General features: G+C 37.1%; 1 protein-coding gene across 1 annotated transcript; it reads right to left on the minus strand.

Annotated features, from left to right (window-relative positions):
* Positions 1-458: 458 nt before the first annotated feature.
* Positions 459-13,874, minus strand: fbln5 (fibulin 5). Its single transcript, XM_067421207.1, has 11 exons — positions 13,489-13,874; positions 12,622-12,676; positions 12,307-12,355; positions 11,890-12,210; positions 4,420-4,542; positions 3,642-3,758; positions 3,377-3,493; positions 3,094-3,216; positions 2,559-2,685; positions 2,245-2,440; positions 459-1,314 (listed from the first exon to the last, which is right to left on the minus strand). The coding sequence occupies exons 1-11, from the start codon at positions 13,530-13,532 to the stop codon at positions 1,153-1,155; spliced, it is 1,434 nt and encodes a 477-aa protein (XP_067277308.1). The 5' UTR covers positions 13,533-13,874; the 3' UTR covers positions 459-1,152.
* Between the last annotated feature and the right edge of the window lie 699 nt (positions 13,875-14,573).

Here is a 14,573-nt window from a genome sequence, read left to right on the forward strand (position 1 = left end):
GATTTTCCATAGATGGGACTGGACGAGTGCCCTGGGGCATCAGCCAATAGGGGGGATAATGTAAAGAAAAATATTTTTCATGTTTTGCATTTATATAAATTTGCTGGAAGAGATGCAGATACAAAATTAACTGTTAAATATACAAAACAGAGATACTGGGGAATACTGGGCTGTGTTTTATTACTCTTATTTTTTTTTTCCGATTTCACTTCAAATGTGGTCGATACACTGTGTTAATCCAGGTCTGATTCCAGGCAGCTGTTGTGAGAAAAGGCTATAAATGATCCGGCCCCTGCAGCATTCTCACATGTGATAGCCTACTAGCCTGATTTGTTTTTTTTTAAAACAATATTTAAAAAAGTTACATACTACAGCTTTAATAATAATCACTTAATGCCCATGATTAACATTCTATGCATCAGTCTAAATCTGCTAAAGGTAAAAACAAACAAACTAAGTTTCAGGTCATCAAATTTTTGTTTATTGATTGACCAGGCTCTCTTTACCTGTCAAATAAAAAAACAGATACACAGAGGAAATTCTGCACATATGCAATGATTGGAAGCCAAACCAATGACGTATTCTGAGGCTTGCCTGGGTAACAGGTGCTGAAGATACACTGCAGACTCCTGTCCGAGTTATTTAGAATATTTCTTTAAAGATTTTGTATCATTTGCAAGCCTAGCAGCTCTCTCATTGTTTGGGGTATTCAAAGGTCAAGAGCTAATGAAAGGTGCGCTCAAAAACTCACATTCACAGTGAGACACAGGTGCCACTAAGAGTATCGACAAACAAATCCAGCTTTACAAAAAAGATTTTGCAATTAGGGGAAGAAAATGCATGGGAAATACAAATAAACGAGAGAAAAGAAACACAACATAAATATTCTTCTGTTTAGGGGTACATGTGTGTGACTGCGACAGCCAGGCAGCCCATTTAAAAACCTGCATCATGAAATATCAAAGATCAACACAAGCTCTGCCCACAAGAGAGCAGACAGAGAGGGTGATGAACACATGAGAGTCCAGAACCACAGAACAAAAAAATATGAAGAAATGCAGCTGCCTGATGGGTAGTGCAGTAACAGGAAGTCCATGATGGAGGTATGGGGGCGATGAAGAGGTGAGAGGTCCGAGGTTCATTTGTAAAGCCTCAAAATGGATGTTCAGAGACAAATATTGTGAGGCGGATGATTGAACTGCCTCGGAAGTTGATGACGTTATTAACGGTAACCATCTCTAGGTCTAGAACGATAGTCTTCGGTCCTTTAATGGGCCGGGCCAGAACCAATGTTGCACTGATATTACTGGTTTGCTTTGGTGGAGAAAAAGAAAAAAAGGTCAAATTAAAAATGTTAAGTTGACAGGTAAAGTATTTGTTTTGCATTTAACATCACAGGTGTTAAAATAATAGTAAATAATTCATTTTAATTCATCGATTTTAACAATCTTTCTCTTTGTAGATTAATTATTTTTTGGTTTCATGAGTTTATTCATTAAGGGAGACATAGGGGTTTGGCTCCAGAGTAATTCTGACAAAAAGTTTCACAGAAATCCTACAGCTCCATCTAGTGGTCACCTTATTAGATATCCACTACTCCTCAAAAGTTTGGGGTTGGTACATTTTTTGAAATCTGTATGGTCACCAAGGCTGCATTACTTTGATCAGAAACATGACAGTTTGTCCGGCGAGCGTGTCTGAGGTTCGGTTCTGGATTCAAATTCACCATTGTATTGGTTTTTTTCTCATTAAAACCAAAGGTGTTCATCAGTGATTCTATACCAAACATAGATTATTTAACCAGAATTAATAGAGAGTCTGTGATTCGATGACGTGTTGTGTGTGTCTGTGCGCGATTACGCGTACGTGACATTTTAGCTCCATGCACGATGCTCGGAGCTCAGCTTTTTTCGGAAAGAGTCTGTACAGCTCATCAGTCTTTTATAAATCTAAAGTCTTTTTTTAACTATTCTGTAGCTTCTCAAGGATAACATGAGATTGTCTGACACTGCGTGTGTGTGTGTGTGTGTGTGTGTGTGTGTGTCCTATAACTTTTTTGTAGAAACCTGGACACATTTCTTCAGGATTATTTAATGAATAGGACATTAAAAATAACAGAATTTATATATCCTTGGAGAATATAAGCACTCATTACAAAAAACAAAAAACAAAAAAAACACTTTGAATGGTAGTCCAAGTGTTTCACAACAGACATCAGATATAGACAGAAGCCCACTCACTCACCCGCATGTAAAACTCTCGGCCATCGTTGCCAGACTTGATCTGAAAGAGGTAAAATGCTCCAGGGTAACGTGTGGTGGCCTGCATCTGAAATATATCGGCAGGAACACTGCGGCCAGAAGACAAATCCATATGCCTGTACAGGATAGTAAAGGGCCTTTCCCGACATGCAGGGTTCTCCGCAGAACACATGCACTGACTGAGAGAGAAAGAGAAATGTAACAACATGTTGCGTCTGTTCAACAATAAACCAACAAGTCAACTGACTGACTTCCTGTCAGCAAACAAGTTTTCTATCACAGAATTCATAAACTCACTTGTCACTGAGCTCTATGTAAGGTGGATCACATCTAAGAGGGTCCAGACATGTGTAACCTCCCTGGAAATTGAAACACACTTGTGCTGTTGTACACGTGTTGTTACCAGACTCACATTCATTGAGATCTTCAAAATCAAACACACACAAGAGAGTCAGGTTATCATCATCATGATCATCATTAACAGCAGCAGCAAAAATAACAACAAAACAATCAATGTAAAGAAGCTAAATTGTGCAGTAGATGTGAAATATTGTCATTTTGGTAACATTCTAAAGATGCAGATTTTACAGTATAAAAATTACGTCCATTTTGTCTATGAAACGACCCCATAAAACAATGTGCAGTTGTGAGAGAGAGAGAGAGAGAGAGAGAGAGAGAGAGAGAGAGAGTGTGTGTCATTGAAACGTGAAGACATATTTTCATTTTCATATATTAATTTCCCCCGATTGCACCTAGAAGTTGAAAGAAATATTTAAAAATATTGTGCACAATGCATAGAGAAGAAGCACATAATATTAACATTTACTGATACCTTCGCAGCTCCTTCCATCCTCGTACACATAATATCCAGGCGGACACACGCAAGAGAATGATCCTGGTGTGTTCACACATGTGTGCTGACAAAGGAAGTCTGAGAAACTGCACTCGTCTAGATCTGAGAGCAACGTATTGATAAAGGTAAACACATTACACAATTTTAAAGCATAAACTCACACACAAATACAGGCATCTTAAACCTATAAAACCTCTAAACTGGACTGTCCTGTTTTATGCCCCCTATATCCTTTCCAATAATTTCTTCAAATCCCATTTACCGTTACACGTGGTCCCATCAGAGGCGAGCTCAAAGCCCTCCTGACAGGTACACATGAATGAGCCGTATGTGTTCAAACAGTCGTGAGAGCATGGGGTTGTCTCACACTCGTCCACATCTGGCGAGAGAGAAAAAGGAACCAAGAAGAATAAAGGAAAGATGGAAGAAGATGGCATATGTCAAGATTTTCAGAAAATAACAACTTAACATTAAGCTAAACTGTAATGATCAAAACAATATGAGTATGTTCATGTGTATATGTGCACCTTGGCAGGTCCTGCTATCTGTATTAAGAAGGAATCCCGGACTACAGGAACAGGAATATGAGCCAGGGATGTTAGCACACAGCTGCTGGCAGTAACCATAGCGACACTCATCAATATCTAAAGAAAGGTGATTTAAAGAGCACTAAATATGCAAAACAATTGTCACAACTGAATTAAGAGATTTAGTGTTAAATAATAACTAGATTATTGCATCATGTAATTGTGAAATAATAACAGAATTGACATATAATTGAACCGAAATCAAAGAAAGTTGTTTATAATATACACTATTGTTCAAATGTTTGAGGTTTTAATGTTTTTGAAAGAAGTCTTTTATGATCACCAAGGCTAACCAAATTTAAAAATGGTTAAATTGTATCATTACAATAATGTCATTTAAATGTCATTTTCAGCATCATTACTCCAGTCTTCGGTGTCACATGATCCTTCAGAAATCATTCTGATATGCTGATTTGCTCAAAAACACATTCATTGTTGAAAACAGTTTTGCTGCCTAATATTTTTGTGAAAACTGTAAAGCATTTTTCCAGGATTCTTTACTAGAAAGCATTTATTTGATGTAGACATATTATAAATGCCTTTACTTTTAATCAATTTAATGTGTCCTTGCTAAATAAAAAAGAATTTTAGATTTTATAATAATGATAGTGTACTTTAACACTGGAATCATGAAAGCTGGATTATTACAGGACTAACTGTGTAATGTAATGTTCTGTCTTCATTAATTAAAGCATGTAACATGCATTCGTAATCTTACCTTGGCACTGTCCACCCACCAGCCAATAGCCCTCAGTACATGAGCAGGTATATCCACCGGCTGTATTTATACACACCTGAGTTGGGTTACACTGGTGAGACTCTGTCTCACATTCATCAACATCTAAAAGAAAAAGATATAAAAGAAAGCCATTGTCAGTTCAGTTCACTTGTGTTTTTCCCACCGCTGACCAATTTAGAAACTCACCTGAGACAATCCATCTGTTTCCCTTAGTGTATGTAACTTAATGAGCTCTTCTGATTTATGAAGTTGCTTGCCTATGGACCGACGTTCTTTACTTCACGTTTAGCAGCTCTGTTACAACTCAAACTCCATCCCTGACCTCATACATTTTACCTTACTATCACATCTTACACAAATAACTAGTCTTACACACTTCCAAAACTGGAATTCATATCTCCCTGTTCCACTCTCGCTCACTCATTATCAGCACAATTCCTTATGAGGGCATTATATTCCTTAAATACCCCAACAAGCACCCTTGGTTCTCAGACCATGAAGTCATGTTTTAAAAGAAAGCAAATGTTACTATAAAAGTGATGAGGGCATGATGGAGTCGCGGGTTGGGGACCGTGTGAAAGCCAGATAATTACAGTTTCTTTGGTCAAGCTGTCAACAGTCCCACTGTTACTATATGGGTAGAGTGATGCAATGGGTCCTTGCAAACCGAGCTGCAATTCCATAATAATTTCTCCAGTGCCTGCATTTAAATGACCCATTCACTTGCTTGTCATTTAAAATAACCCTGAAGTCATTTTAAATGACCCATTACTGACCTTCAACCTTAAGGTACAGTAATCACAAAGGCAGTCACATGTTTTGCATAATTTGGAAATTATACTTTGTGTTAGCAGCTCAGATCCTTAACAATTACACTGCTTTTTGGTAAGAGACATCACAAAGCATTATTTTGAGGTGGAATTATTACAGCCAGGTCTGATAGCACAGATGCAAGTCACACCAACAAAACGCTCAGGCTCAGCTGGACCCCAGAGAGTGAAGGAGAGCATCTGGATTACATGTGTACTATCACACAAGTCTGATCTGAGGTAAAAGGATCTGGGGCATTCTGGGAATGCCAGCATTTTTAGGATTAGATCTGATCCGGGAACAGCAAAAGAGACTTCTGTAAACTTTGAACATGATTTAAATGAGGTCAGAGGAAAGACATGGTGTGTAAATGAAAGAGAGATAAACATTTCTGCATGTAAAAGAGGAAAACAGATCAATGATATGAAATGTTGGCGGGAGATATCATTCATGTGGTTGAAGTCAAGACTTTAACTGCACCTTTAACAAATTTACTATGCTACAATTCATTAAACATTAAAAGGGCTACAATTCATTAAACATTAAAAGGGGTCCGAATACCATATGTTTTTGAGGTAATCTTCACATCAGATGTATCGTATTCCTTAAAAGTAAGCCAAGACGGAATCTGAAGACTTTAATCGTATTTGGAAAAAATTAAATGGTTTCTATGAAATGGTTTTACACATGGTAAAATGTGTTAAACTGAGTTCCTAATAGGGCAGTAGTAATACACTAATCTCACGATATGATATATATATACAGTCTTGTTCAAAATAATAGCAGTACAATGTGACTAACCAGAATAATCAAGGTTTTTCGTATATTTTTTTATTGCTACATGGCAAACAAGTGACCAGTAGGTTCAGTAGATTGTCAGAAAACAAATGAGACCCAGCATTCATGATATGCACGCTCTTAAGGCTGTGCAATTGGGCAATTAGTTGAAAGGGGTGTGTTCAAAAAAATAGCAGTGTGGCATTCAATCACTGAGGTCATCAATTTTGTGAAGAAACAGGTGTGAATCAGGTGGCCCCTATTTAAGGATGAAGCCAACACTTGTTGAACATGCATTTGAAAGCTGAGGAAAATGGGTCGTTCAAGACATTGTTCAGAAGAACAGCGTACTTTGATTAAAAAGTTGATTAGAGAGGGGAAAACCTATAAATGGGTGCAAAAAATGATAGGCTGTTCAGCTAAAATGATCTCCAATGCCTTAAAATGGAGAGCAAAACCAGAGAGACGTGGAAGAAAACGGAAGACAACCATCAAAATGGATAGAAGAATAACCAGAATGGCAAAGGCCTAAAACAGCATCAACTGGCCTAAAGAGAAATGGAGGAACATTTTGTGGACTGATGAGAGTAAAATTGTTCTTTTTGGGTCCAAGGGCCACAGGCAGTTTGTGAGACGACCCCCAAACTCTGAATTCAAGCCACAGTACACAGTGAAGACAGTGAAGCATGGAGGTGCAAGCATCATGATATGGGCATGTTTCTCCTACTATGGTGTTGGGCCTATTTATCGCATACCAGGGATCATGGATCAGTTTGCATATGTTAAAATACTTGAAGAGGTCATGTTGCCCTATGCTGAAGAGGACATGCCCTTGAAATGGTTGTTTCAACAAGACAATGACCCAAAACACACTAGTAAACGGGCAAAGTCTTGGTTCCAAACCAACAAAATTAATGTTATGGAGTGGCCAGCCCAATCTCCAGACCTTAATCCAATTGAGAACTTGTGGGGTGATATCAAAAATGCTGTTTCTGAAGCTAAACCAAGAAATGTGAATGAATTGTGGAATGTTGTTAAAGAATCATGGAGTGGAATAACAGCAGAGAGGTGCCACAAGTTGGTTGACTCCATGCCACACAGATGTCAAGCAGTTTTAAAAAACTGTGGTCATACAACTAAATATTAGTTTAGTGATTCACAGGATTGCTAAATCCCAGAAAAAAAAATGTTTGTACAAAAGAGTTTTGAGTTTGTACAGTCAAAGGTAGACACTGCTATTTTTTTGAACACACCCCTTTCAACTAATTGCCCAATTGCACAGCCTTAAGAGCGTGCATATCATGAATGCTGGGTCTTGTTTGTTTTCTGACAATCTACTGAACCTACTGGTAACTTGTTTGCCACGTAGCAATAAAAAATATACTAAAAACCTTGATTATTCTGGTTAGTCACATTGTACTGCTATTATTTTGAACAAGACTGTATATATATATATATATATATATATATATATATATATATATATATATATATATATATATATATATATATATATATATATATATATATCATGACATTCAGACAACAATATGATTCAATATAATTCGATACACTTACATAATTTTCTGAAAGATTTAAAGAGGACGGCATGATTTTGGTGACATCATTTGAATGTTCCATTTAATTGGATTTAATTAAATGAACTGAAAACTAAAAACATCAATTACACAATATATGTCTCTGACTGGACAGAGACTACAGCTTGCAAATGCTGGACAAAATGAATCAAAGATGTGTTGAGAAAAGTACAGTATAACAATGGAGTTTTAAAAAGTGCAGCAAGTGGCCTGTTCTGAGCTAGCCACCAGGTAAGTAAACATTAACACTGTAATTTATAGGAGAATGCAAAATCAAATGAGCAAAAAATATAAGAGCAGAGAATTTGGAGAATCTTTTGAATGACAGGTGTTGGAATTCAGACTCATAAGTCAGGATATGCTTATCATATTAAAGCAAACCAATTCAACACACAAGAAACATGCAAGTCTAAACTTTCCAGGCATGGACAACTTGTAGATGATTAATATGAACAAACAGGTTTAGGTCAATCCAGGACCCAAGAATCTGGCACCAACTCAAAGCTCTTGGTTCGATATGGACTCCGGAGACTCCAATAGTTCAAGCAGCCCAGTCAAGCAACACTTCAAATAGCATATGTGAATAAGCAGGAATCATTACACTAACGTGAGGTGAACAGCAAGTGTGGAATGTCTAGTGCAAGAGGAAAATACAGTAAAACAATAGCAGAACGTTCCATTAGCATGTGAACATTTAAAAAATTACCAACCAGGCAGATCTTTAGAATCAAAAATATGTCTGAAATTCTACTTTTTCAGCATGATCTACACCATTCTACACTGTCATCACACAGAAAGTACAAAATGCAACAATGTGTGTAAATTAATTAAATCTCTAATAAATTATACTACTATTCAAAAGTTTGGAGTCTGTAAGATTACTAAGGCTTAAAGCCTTTTTTTATATAATGCATTATAAAAGTAATTTTAATGCATTAATTATGCCTAAAACGGTATAATGCATTGTATGGTCTCATGAATAACTGTAACCACAGATATAATATATTATAATACCTATCTAATCCTTGAATGCACATTAAAAAAAAGTATATGGCATTAAAACACATGATGAACAATACATTTCAGAATCTCCAAATATTATAATGCATTTTAACCTTTAAAATATACCTTTATAATGCATTATACATAAGGGCTTTAAGTAAATTGTTACCGTATTAAACTGAACACGAACAATGGTTTTGACAGATTAAAATAACTATTGCTTCTTGAGCACCAAATCAGCGTATTATAATGATTTCTATGAATTCATTTGAAATCATTTTATATTAAAATAGAAAACAGTTTTCAAATGTACAATATTATTGCACAATATTATTGTTTTTGATCTAATAAATACAGCCTTAGTGAGAATAAGAGACTTCTTTCAAAAAGAAAAAATCTTACCAACCCCAAACATTGGAACGGTACATTTGTTAAAAATAGTATTACAGTGAGTACAGTTAAGTTCAGTGATTCAAAGCTAATAGTGACATCATACCACAATTTCCAGACGTCCCACTAAGCTAAAACACATTAATTAGTCTGCGGTACTACAGCTACTCTCCATTTGCTTACAGACACCAGTTACAGTCCCACAGCCTGAGTAGGCAAGTTTCAACTTGACAAATCCACATTTTGGAACTGTTTTAACTTCCCACCTAGAATAAGATCATTTAAGCTCTCGAATTTTGATTCAAGGCATCCACATTCCGGAATCACAAGTGAGCTTTAGATCTTATTTTCTCAAGGTTCACCTAAACTGAACTGTCTTTCAGAGGTTTGCATGGGTTATGATAAGTATAATTGCAAAACACAGGATTGATGGGAGTTACGATGGACATATTTCTAGCACTGACTAGGTCAGTTTTGGTCTGTCGCATCTTAGCGCCACTGGCAGGGAGTGGGCATTCCCTAGTTTTTACAAACACCACAACAATACCTGTAGTATGAATGATGGAATGGTTTAACACACTTCCTGTACAGTTTCTCTTCCATAACAGCATCCTGTAACATACATAAATACTGAACATACACTGTACAATGGAAGCTCACAAGCTGCACAGCTGGTCAATGACAGATTTCATTCAGCAACCAATGACCTCACGTTTGGCACGTACAACCACAGATGCGCAATGACCGCAATGGTTTGTTTTACTATTTTTTATGATTTATCCAGTGCTGTTGTACTGAATGTCTCAGTAGCTCTACAAGACCTTTCTCTGTGTCCAAAATCTAGCACAGGACATAACATTCATCTTCATTACACAATCCAAGTATTTCCCAGGTCAGGATGTGCATGTGTGCAACAGCACATTCATGAAAGCATCTGTGCATTTATTTTCTTCATAACACAACTGTATAGGGCCCAAAAGGTAACAAATCTATCAATGTGTGTTTCTGTAGAAGAGTAAGAGAAGACTGGAGAATGCATTAACTGCAAAGACTGGCACCAACTCGAGACAAATCCGCAGACCATATCGAAAAAATAGAGCGTGCAGTTATTTGCGCTACCATTTATCAAATGGCATGTGAAATAGGTCAACACGCTGACACACATAAAGACTCCGACAAGACAATACATAACACCCATCTAAATGGAAGCAATAAAACACAGGAGATATCACGGACACCGCATTCAGCTCAACAACTTCAACAGAAGCAGACCACATAGAGCCAGTTACAAACTGATGATTTATAACAGTGCATTAGAAACTCAAAAACCAGCTCGTTGCATTTGTAAAGTTGGAACAGTTAGCAGGGCTGAACGCCAGGTGCTGTGTGTCTTCCTGCCCCATTCACAAGATGTAGTTTGTTCTGAGGTTCCACAGTATTTTGCGGTTCCACACTAATTATCCAGTCAAAATTACGAGATTCATTCTGCTGAAGTCTTTAAGATGCCGTTCAGGCCACCGCAGCCGTTGCTAAATTACAGTTCAGCACAGAACTAAGTCTTTGCTTCATTTCAAAGCGAGAAGACCCATGGCCAATGCCCATTGCAGGAAATGAAGTAAACACAAGACCACAACCTGATGTGTTGACTATAAAGAATTGTAAAGAACAATAGTTATTATAAAGAACTGGCTTTTATATGCCAGAATGTATGAAGTTCTTCTTGGGCACTTATCTTGAATTCGATACCTTATCATATTCAAATAACTGGTTCCTGTATTCTTTTAAAGCACAATGCAAGACATGGTAACATTTAAAACTAACTTAATAATAAAAATAATAAAAAATAAAGTATATGTTTTGATACTAGTTCTTAATTTCTAGTGAATAATCCAATAGTGACAGCTGTGTAGCTGTGAGTCTGCTGTGTATTTTCTACTGCACAAGAGATGTGATCAACGCGCATTATTCAAATGGCTCTGTATACAATTGGATAGTCCTTCAACCAATCAGACCACAAGAGGTGGGATCAACAGACAACAACCCATCGTTTCTCAAAATCAAATTGCTGGCAGATCAAGCTGGGTTTACCCAGTCTAAAAAGTGACCAATATATATACTCCATTTGTCACTAGTAGGGCTTTCTTGTTCATTAGATACTAGGCTACTGTAAGAGAATATAAGAGCTAGTGACTAGTCCATGTTCATTAGATACTACTAGATGCTATTATACAATATTAATTTCTACTAGTCACCATCCCAACTCACAAAACTTGAATTAGGTATTTGAAACAAAAACTCAGTCTGGCATATAAGCATATAATGGCATATAAAGCTAATCTGAAAAACAAATCTGTCATTCGTTGACATATATTATTACTTTGGCTGCATATATATGGTCATTTACACTACCAGACTAAAGTTTGCACATTCTGACTTACTGACTGAAAAAATAAGTACAATGTACTTACTGTGTTTAAAATGTATTGCAAAGCACTTTTGCTGATATTGAGGTGGGATACGGGTAGAGTTAGGGACAGGTGTGGTGGTGTGGGTAAGTATAACGGTTAGGGTTAGGTGTAAGGGAAGTGCCAACTGTGTAATTACAAATGTAACTACAGAAAGTAATTACAGACATAATTACATGCAGGTATTTTTCAAATGTAAGTACAATGTAAAAAATGTATGTACACAATAGGTGCATTATATCAAATGATTAATTAAAATGTTAGTACATAGTAGTTAAGGCCATCTAATATAAAGTGGGTTGTGTGAGTTTGAACCTACAACCTTTTCTTGTACCATCTTTAACACCACCATAATCTGTTTGGGATGCTTAAATGTATAGAAAAAATACAGAACGAGGCAAACTTACCAACACATGTGCCATCAACACCAAGCGTATATCCGAGAAGGCAGGGAGTGGACCGACTCACTATCGGGTAGCTCGGACCGGGGCCTGGACCAGGACCAGCTCCCACAGGAGGACCGTTAGGAATAAACGGTTCAGAATATCCAAGCGATCTGTCAGGGTAGGACTCTTCAGGATAGGAAGGCTCAGGGTAGGTGCGTGGGCTGTTGCGGGCATAAGATTGGGAGTAGAGTCCACGGGGGATGCACAGGTATCCACCGTTCTGATTTACACACTGCATGTCTCCCCGACATGGGTCTGGCAGTGTCCGGCATTCATCAACGTCTGAAAGTATATGTGAGAAATGCCATTAAAAGCTGTATTTGAAATACAAGTTCTTGATGAACATAATAATACCATGACAGCTGAAAAGCCACTAACCGATACACTGTCTGGCACGGCGGTCATAAGCAAATCCATCTGTGCATGACTGGAGAGAAACAGGGATTTCATAATCAATCCAATAGATAAACAACACTTTATAGGGTTCATTCTGTGCAGCATGGAGGATTTTATAAGTAGTTTAGCATTGCTATCTTATGTTTATATTTACTTAAGATGTACAACAGCACCAGAAAGGAAAGAAAAAGTCAAACTAATCAAAAAAAGAATGAGAGGCACTCTTATTTTGACACACGTCAAGCAACAATGACATGCTTGAATGACTCAAGGACAAAAAAACTGAAATTTACTTACCTGACTTTTCCCAGAGTGAATGCAGCATATGATACATATTAAAACTGACAACATTCTACAAATAAAAAGGAAAATATCTGTAAATCATTTTGGGGGGGAAAAAGGCTTCATTCACTGAAATAAGCTCTAAAAGCTCACTCAAAACCAAGAATATCGACAAACACAAAGTTGGATAATTATTATAATTTTAATTTTTTTTACAAACTTATATCATGGTTTACATAGGCTATTCTTTTGAAATACTATGACAGTGCACAATAACATGTAATCGTTAAAAAATTTCTAGTCTCTTTTGTTACTAGCTTTTTTGTAGTAAAAAATACAATAGTGACTAATACCTGTCACTAGTAGTGTCTTTTTTATTAGATACTAGTACATATTAATTTGCAACTAGTTACCTTACCAATAGAGACAATGTTAACAGTAATATTTTTTAATTATACTGGTACAATTTTTGATTTGAATTATAAAGATTTCACTCTGTCTAGTCAGTAGCCTACATATGACACAGAAAATGCAAATGTAACCAGTTGGATGTTACTTGTAACAATTGGCATAAATTACTAGTCTATAATAAATGAACTAGAATAGATAATTAGTAACTACTGAAATAGTTGCTTGTACTACAAAATGAACCACAAATCCTCAATGGCAATTAGCAACTTGTCACCAGTAACAATACTGGAATGGTGACATAACAAATGAGTAGCTTATTAAATAGATAAGTCACAGTATGAACAGACAGTGAAAGCACACTAGTCAATATAGGGTTACTTAGCAATTCACAAATAAGTGGCATAAGTGAGTTGTAAGTAATGTATGCTAAAATGGCTTGCCACAAAGCCCCAGCTGACTAATTAAACTCACCTTTTGTTGGTCGACCAACTCAAGCCACGTAGTTCAAAAAACATGTTTATGAGGATCCTTGTGATTCCCTTGGAAAGAACGTCACACCACCAAACCCGTAAACTCCTCGCAATAGGAAAAGATATTTGAGGTTTTTACTACCTTTACGGGCTCGCAGGACCTAACGTGCAAAATGAAGTGCCCAAAGCGCCCCCTCTGCGTACGCGCATTCACTTGAATGTCGAGACACTTGGCTTTGGTCACCCGCTGCGGCCGCCCTGTCGACCGAAGGCAAGAACGTGTGAGAACATTGACCAATAGTAAGAGGAGGGTCTTACTATATTAAAAAATAAAACTCGCTTTCTCCGCTCTCGGCCCACTCCACGGATTGTTTAGCAATGCAAATAAACGGGCCCCCAGAGCACTTGGCCAACAGCTGGATCCCATCAAATATAGACAGCCCCCTTTGGAACGAAAGCGCGCTCTGGGAGATGCCACAGACTCAAAACGAGAAGCAAGACGGCAATGAGGAAAACCGAGCAAAGAAGCTATAAAATTACGCATAATTAACTTGCGAGGCTCACAAGCCTTTTTAAATTTAGAGGGAGCTACTGCACTACTGGTGTCCAGTCACGTCCAGCGGTCCCAATCAACCACATCCACTATTAAGAGAAGTTCAGGATACAAGTACAAGTTCAATTTGTGATTACAAAATAACAATCTGTAACTTATTTTTGCTTAAACTTTACATTTCTTAATTTTCTTTAAATTTCTGATTGCCTCAGTTTTGTTTTGTTTTGCCAAAGTATTCAGGTTTACAGTGTAGGCTATTAGCAGTAGGCCTATAATTAACTACGAAATTAATATAGACATTACATTTTAAAAAGTTCACTGCAGCCCAGTGATTGGACAGTAGACCATAACCAAGGTATGTGCCCAGTGCAAATATGCTTAAATAACCTTGTACTGCTAACCTTTGAGCTGTTGACACACTCGGCTCACACACTTAACTGGAAGGCTGCAGGCAAACTTTGCAAAATACAACATAAACAATATTAATAGCACTCAGTCGCATATTTTGTCTCATTTTATATCAGCTAGCTTTG

Source organism: Pseudorasbora parva, chromosome 17 (genome assembly GCF_024679245.1).
Source record: "Pseudorasbora parva isolate DD20220531a chromosome 17, ASM2467924v1, whole genome shotgun sequence".
NCBI classification, from domain to species: Eukaryota; Metazoa; Chordata; class Actinopteri; order Cypriniformes; family Gobionidae; genus Pseudorasbora; species Pseudorasbora parva.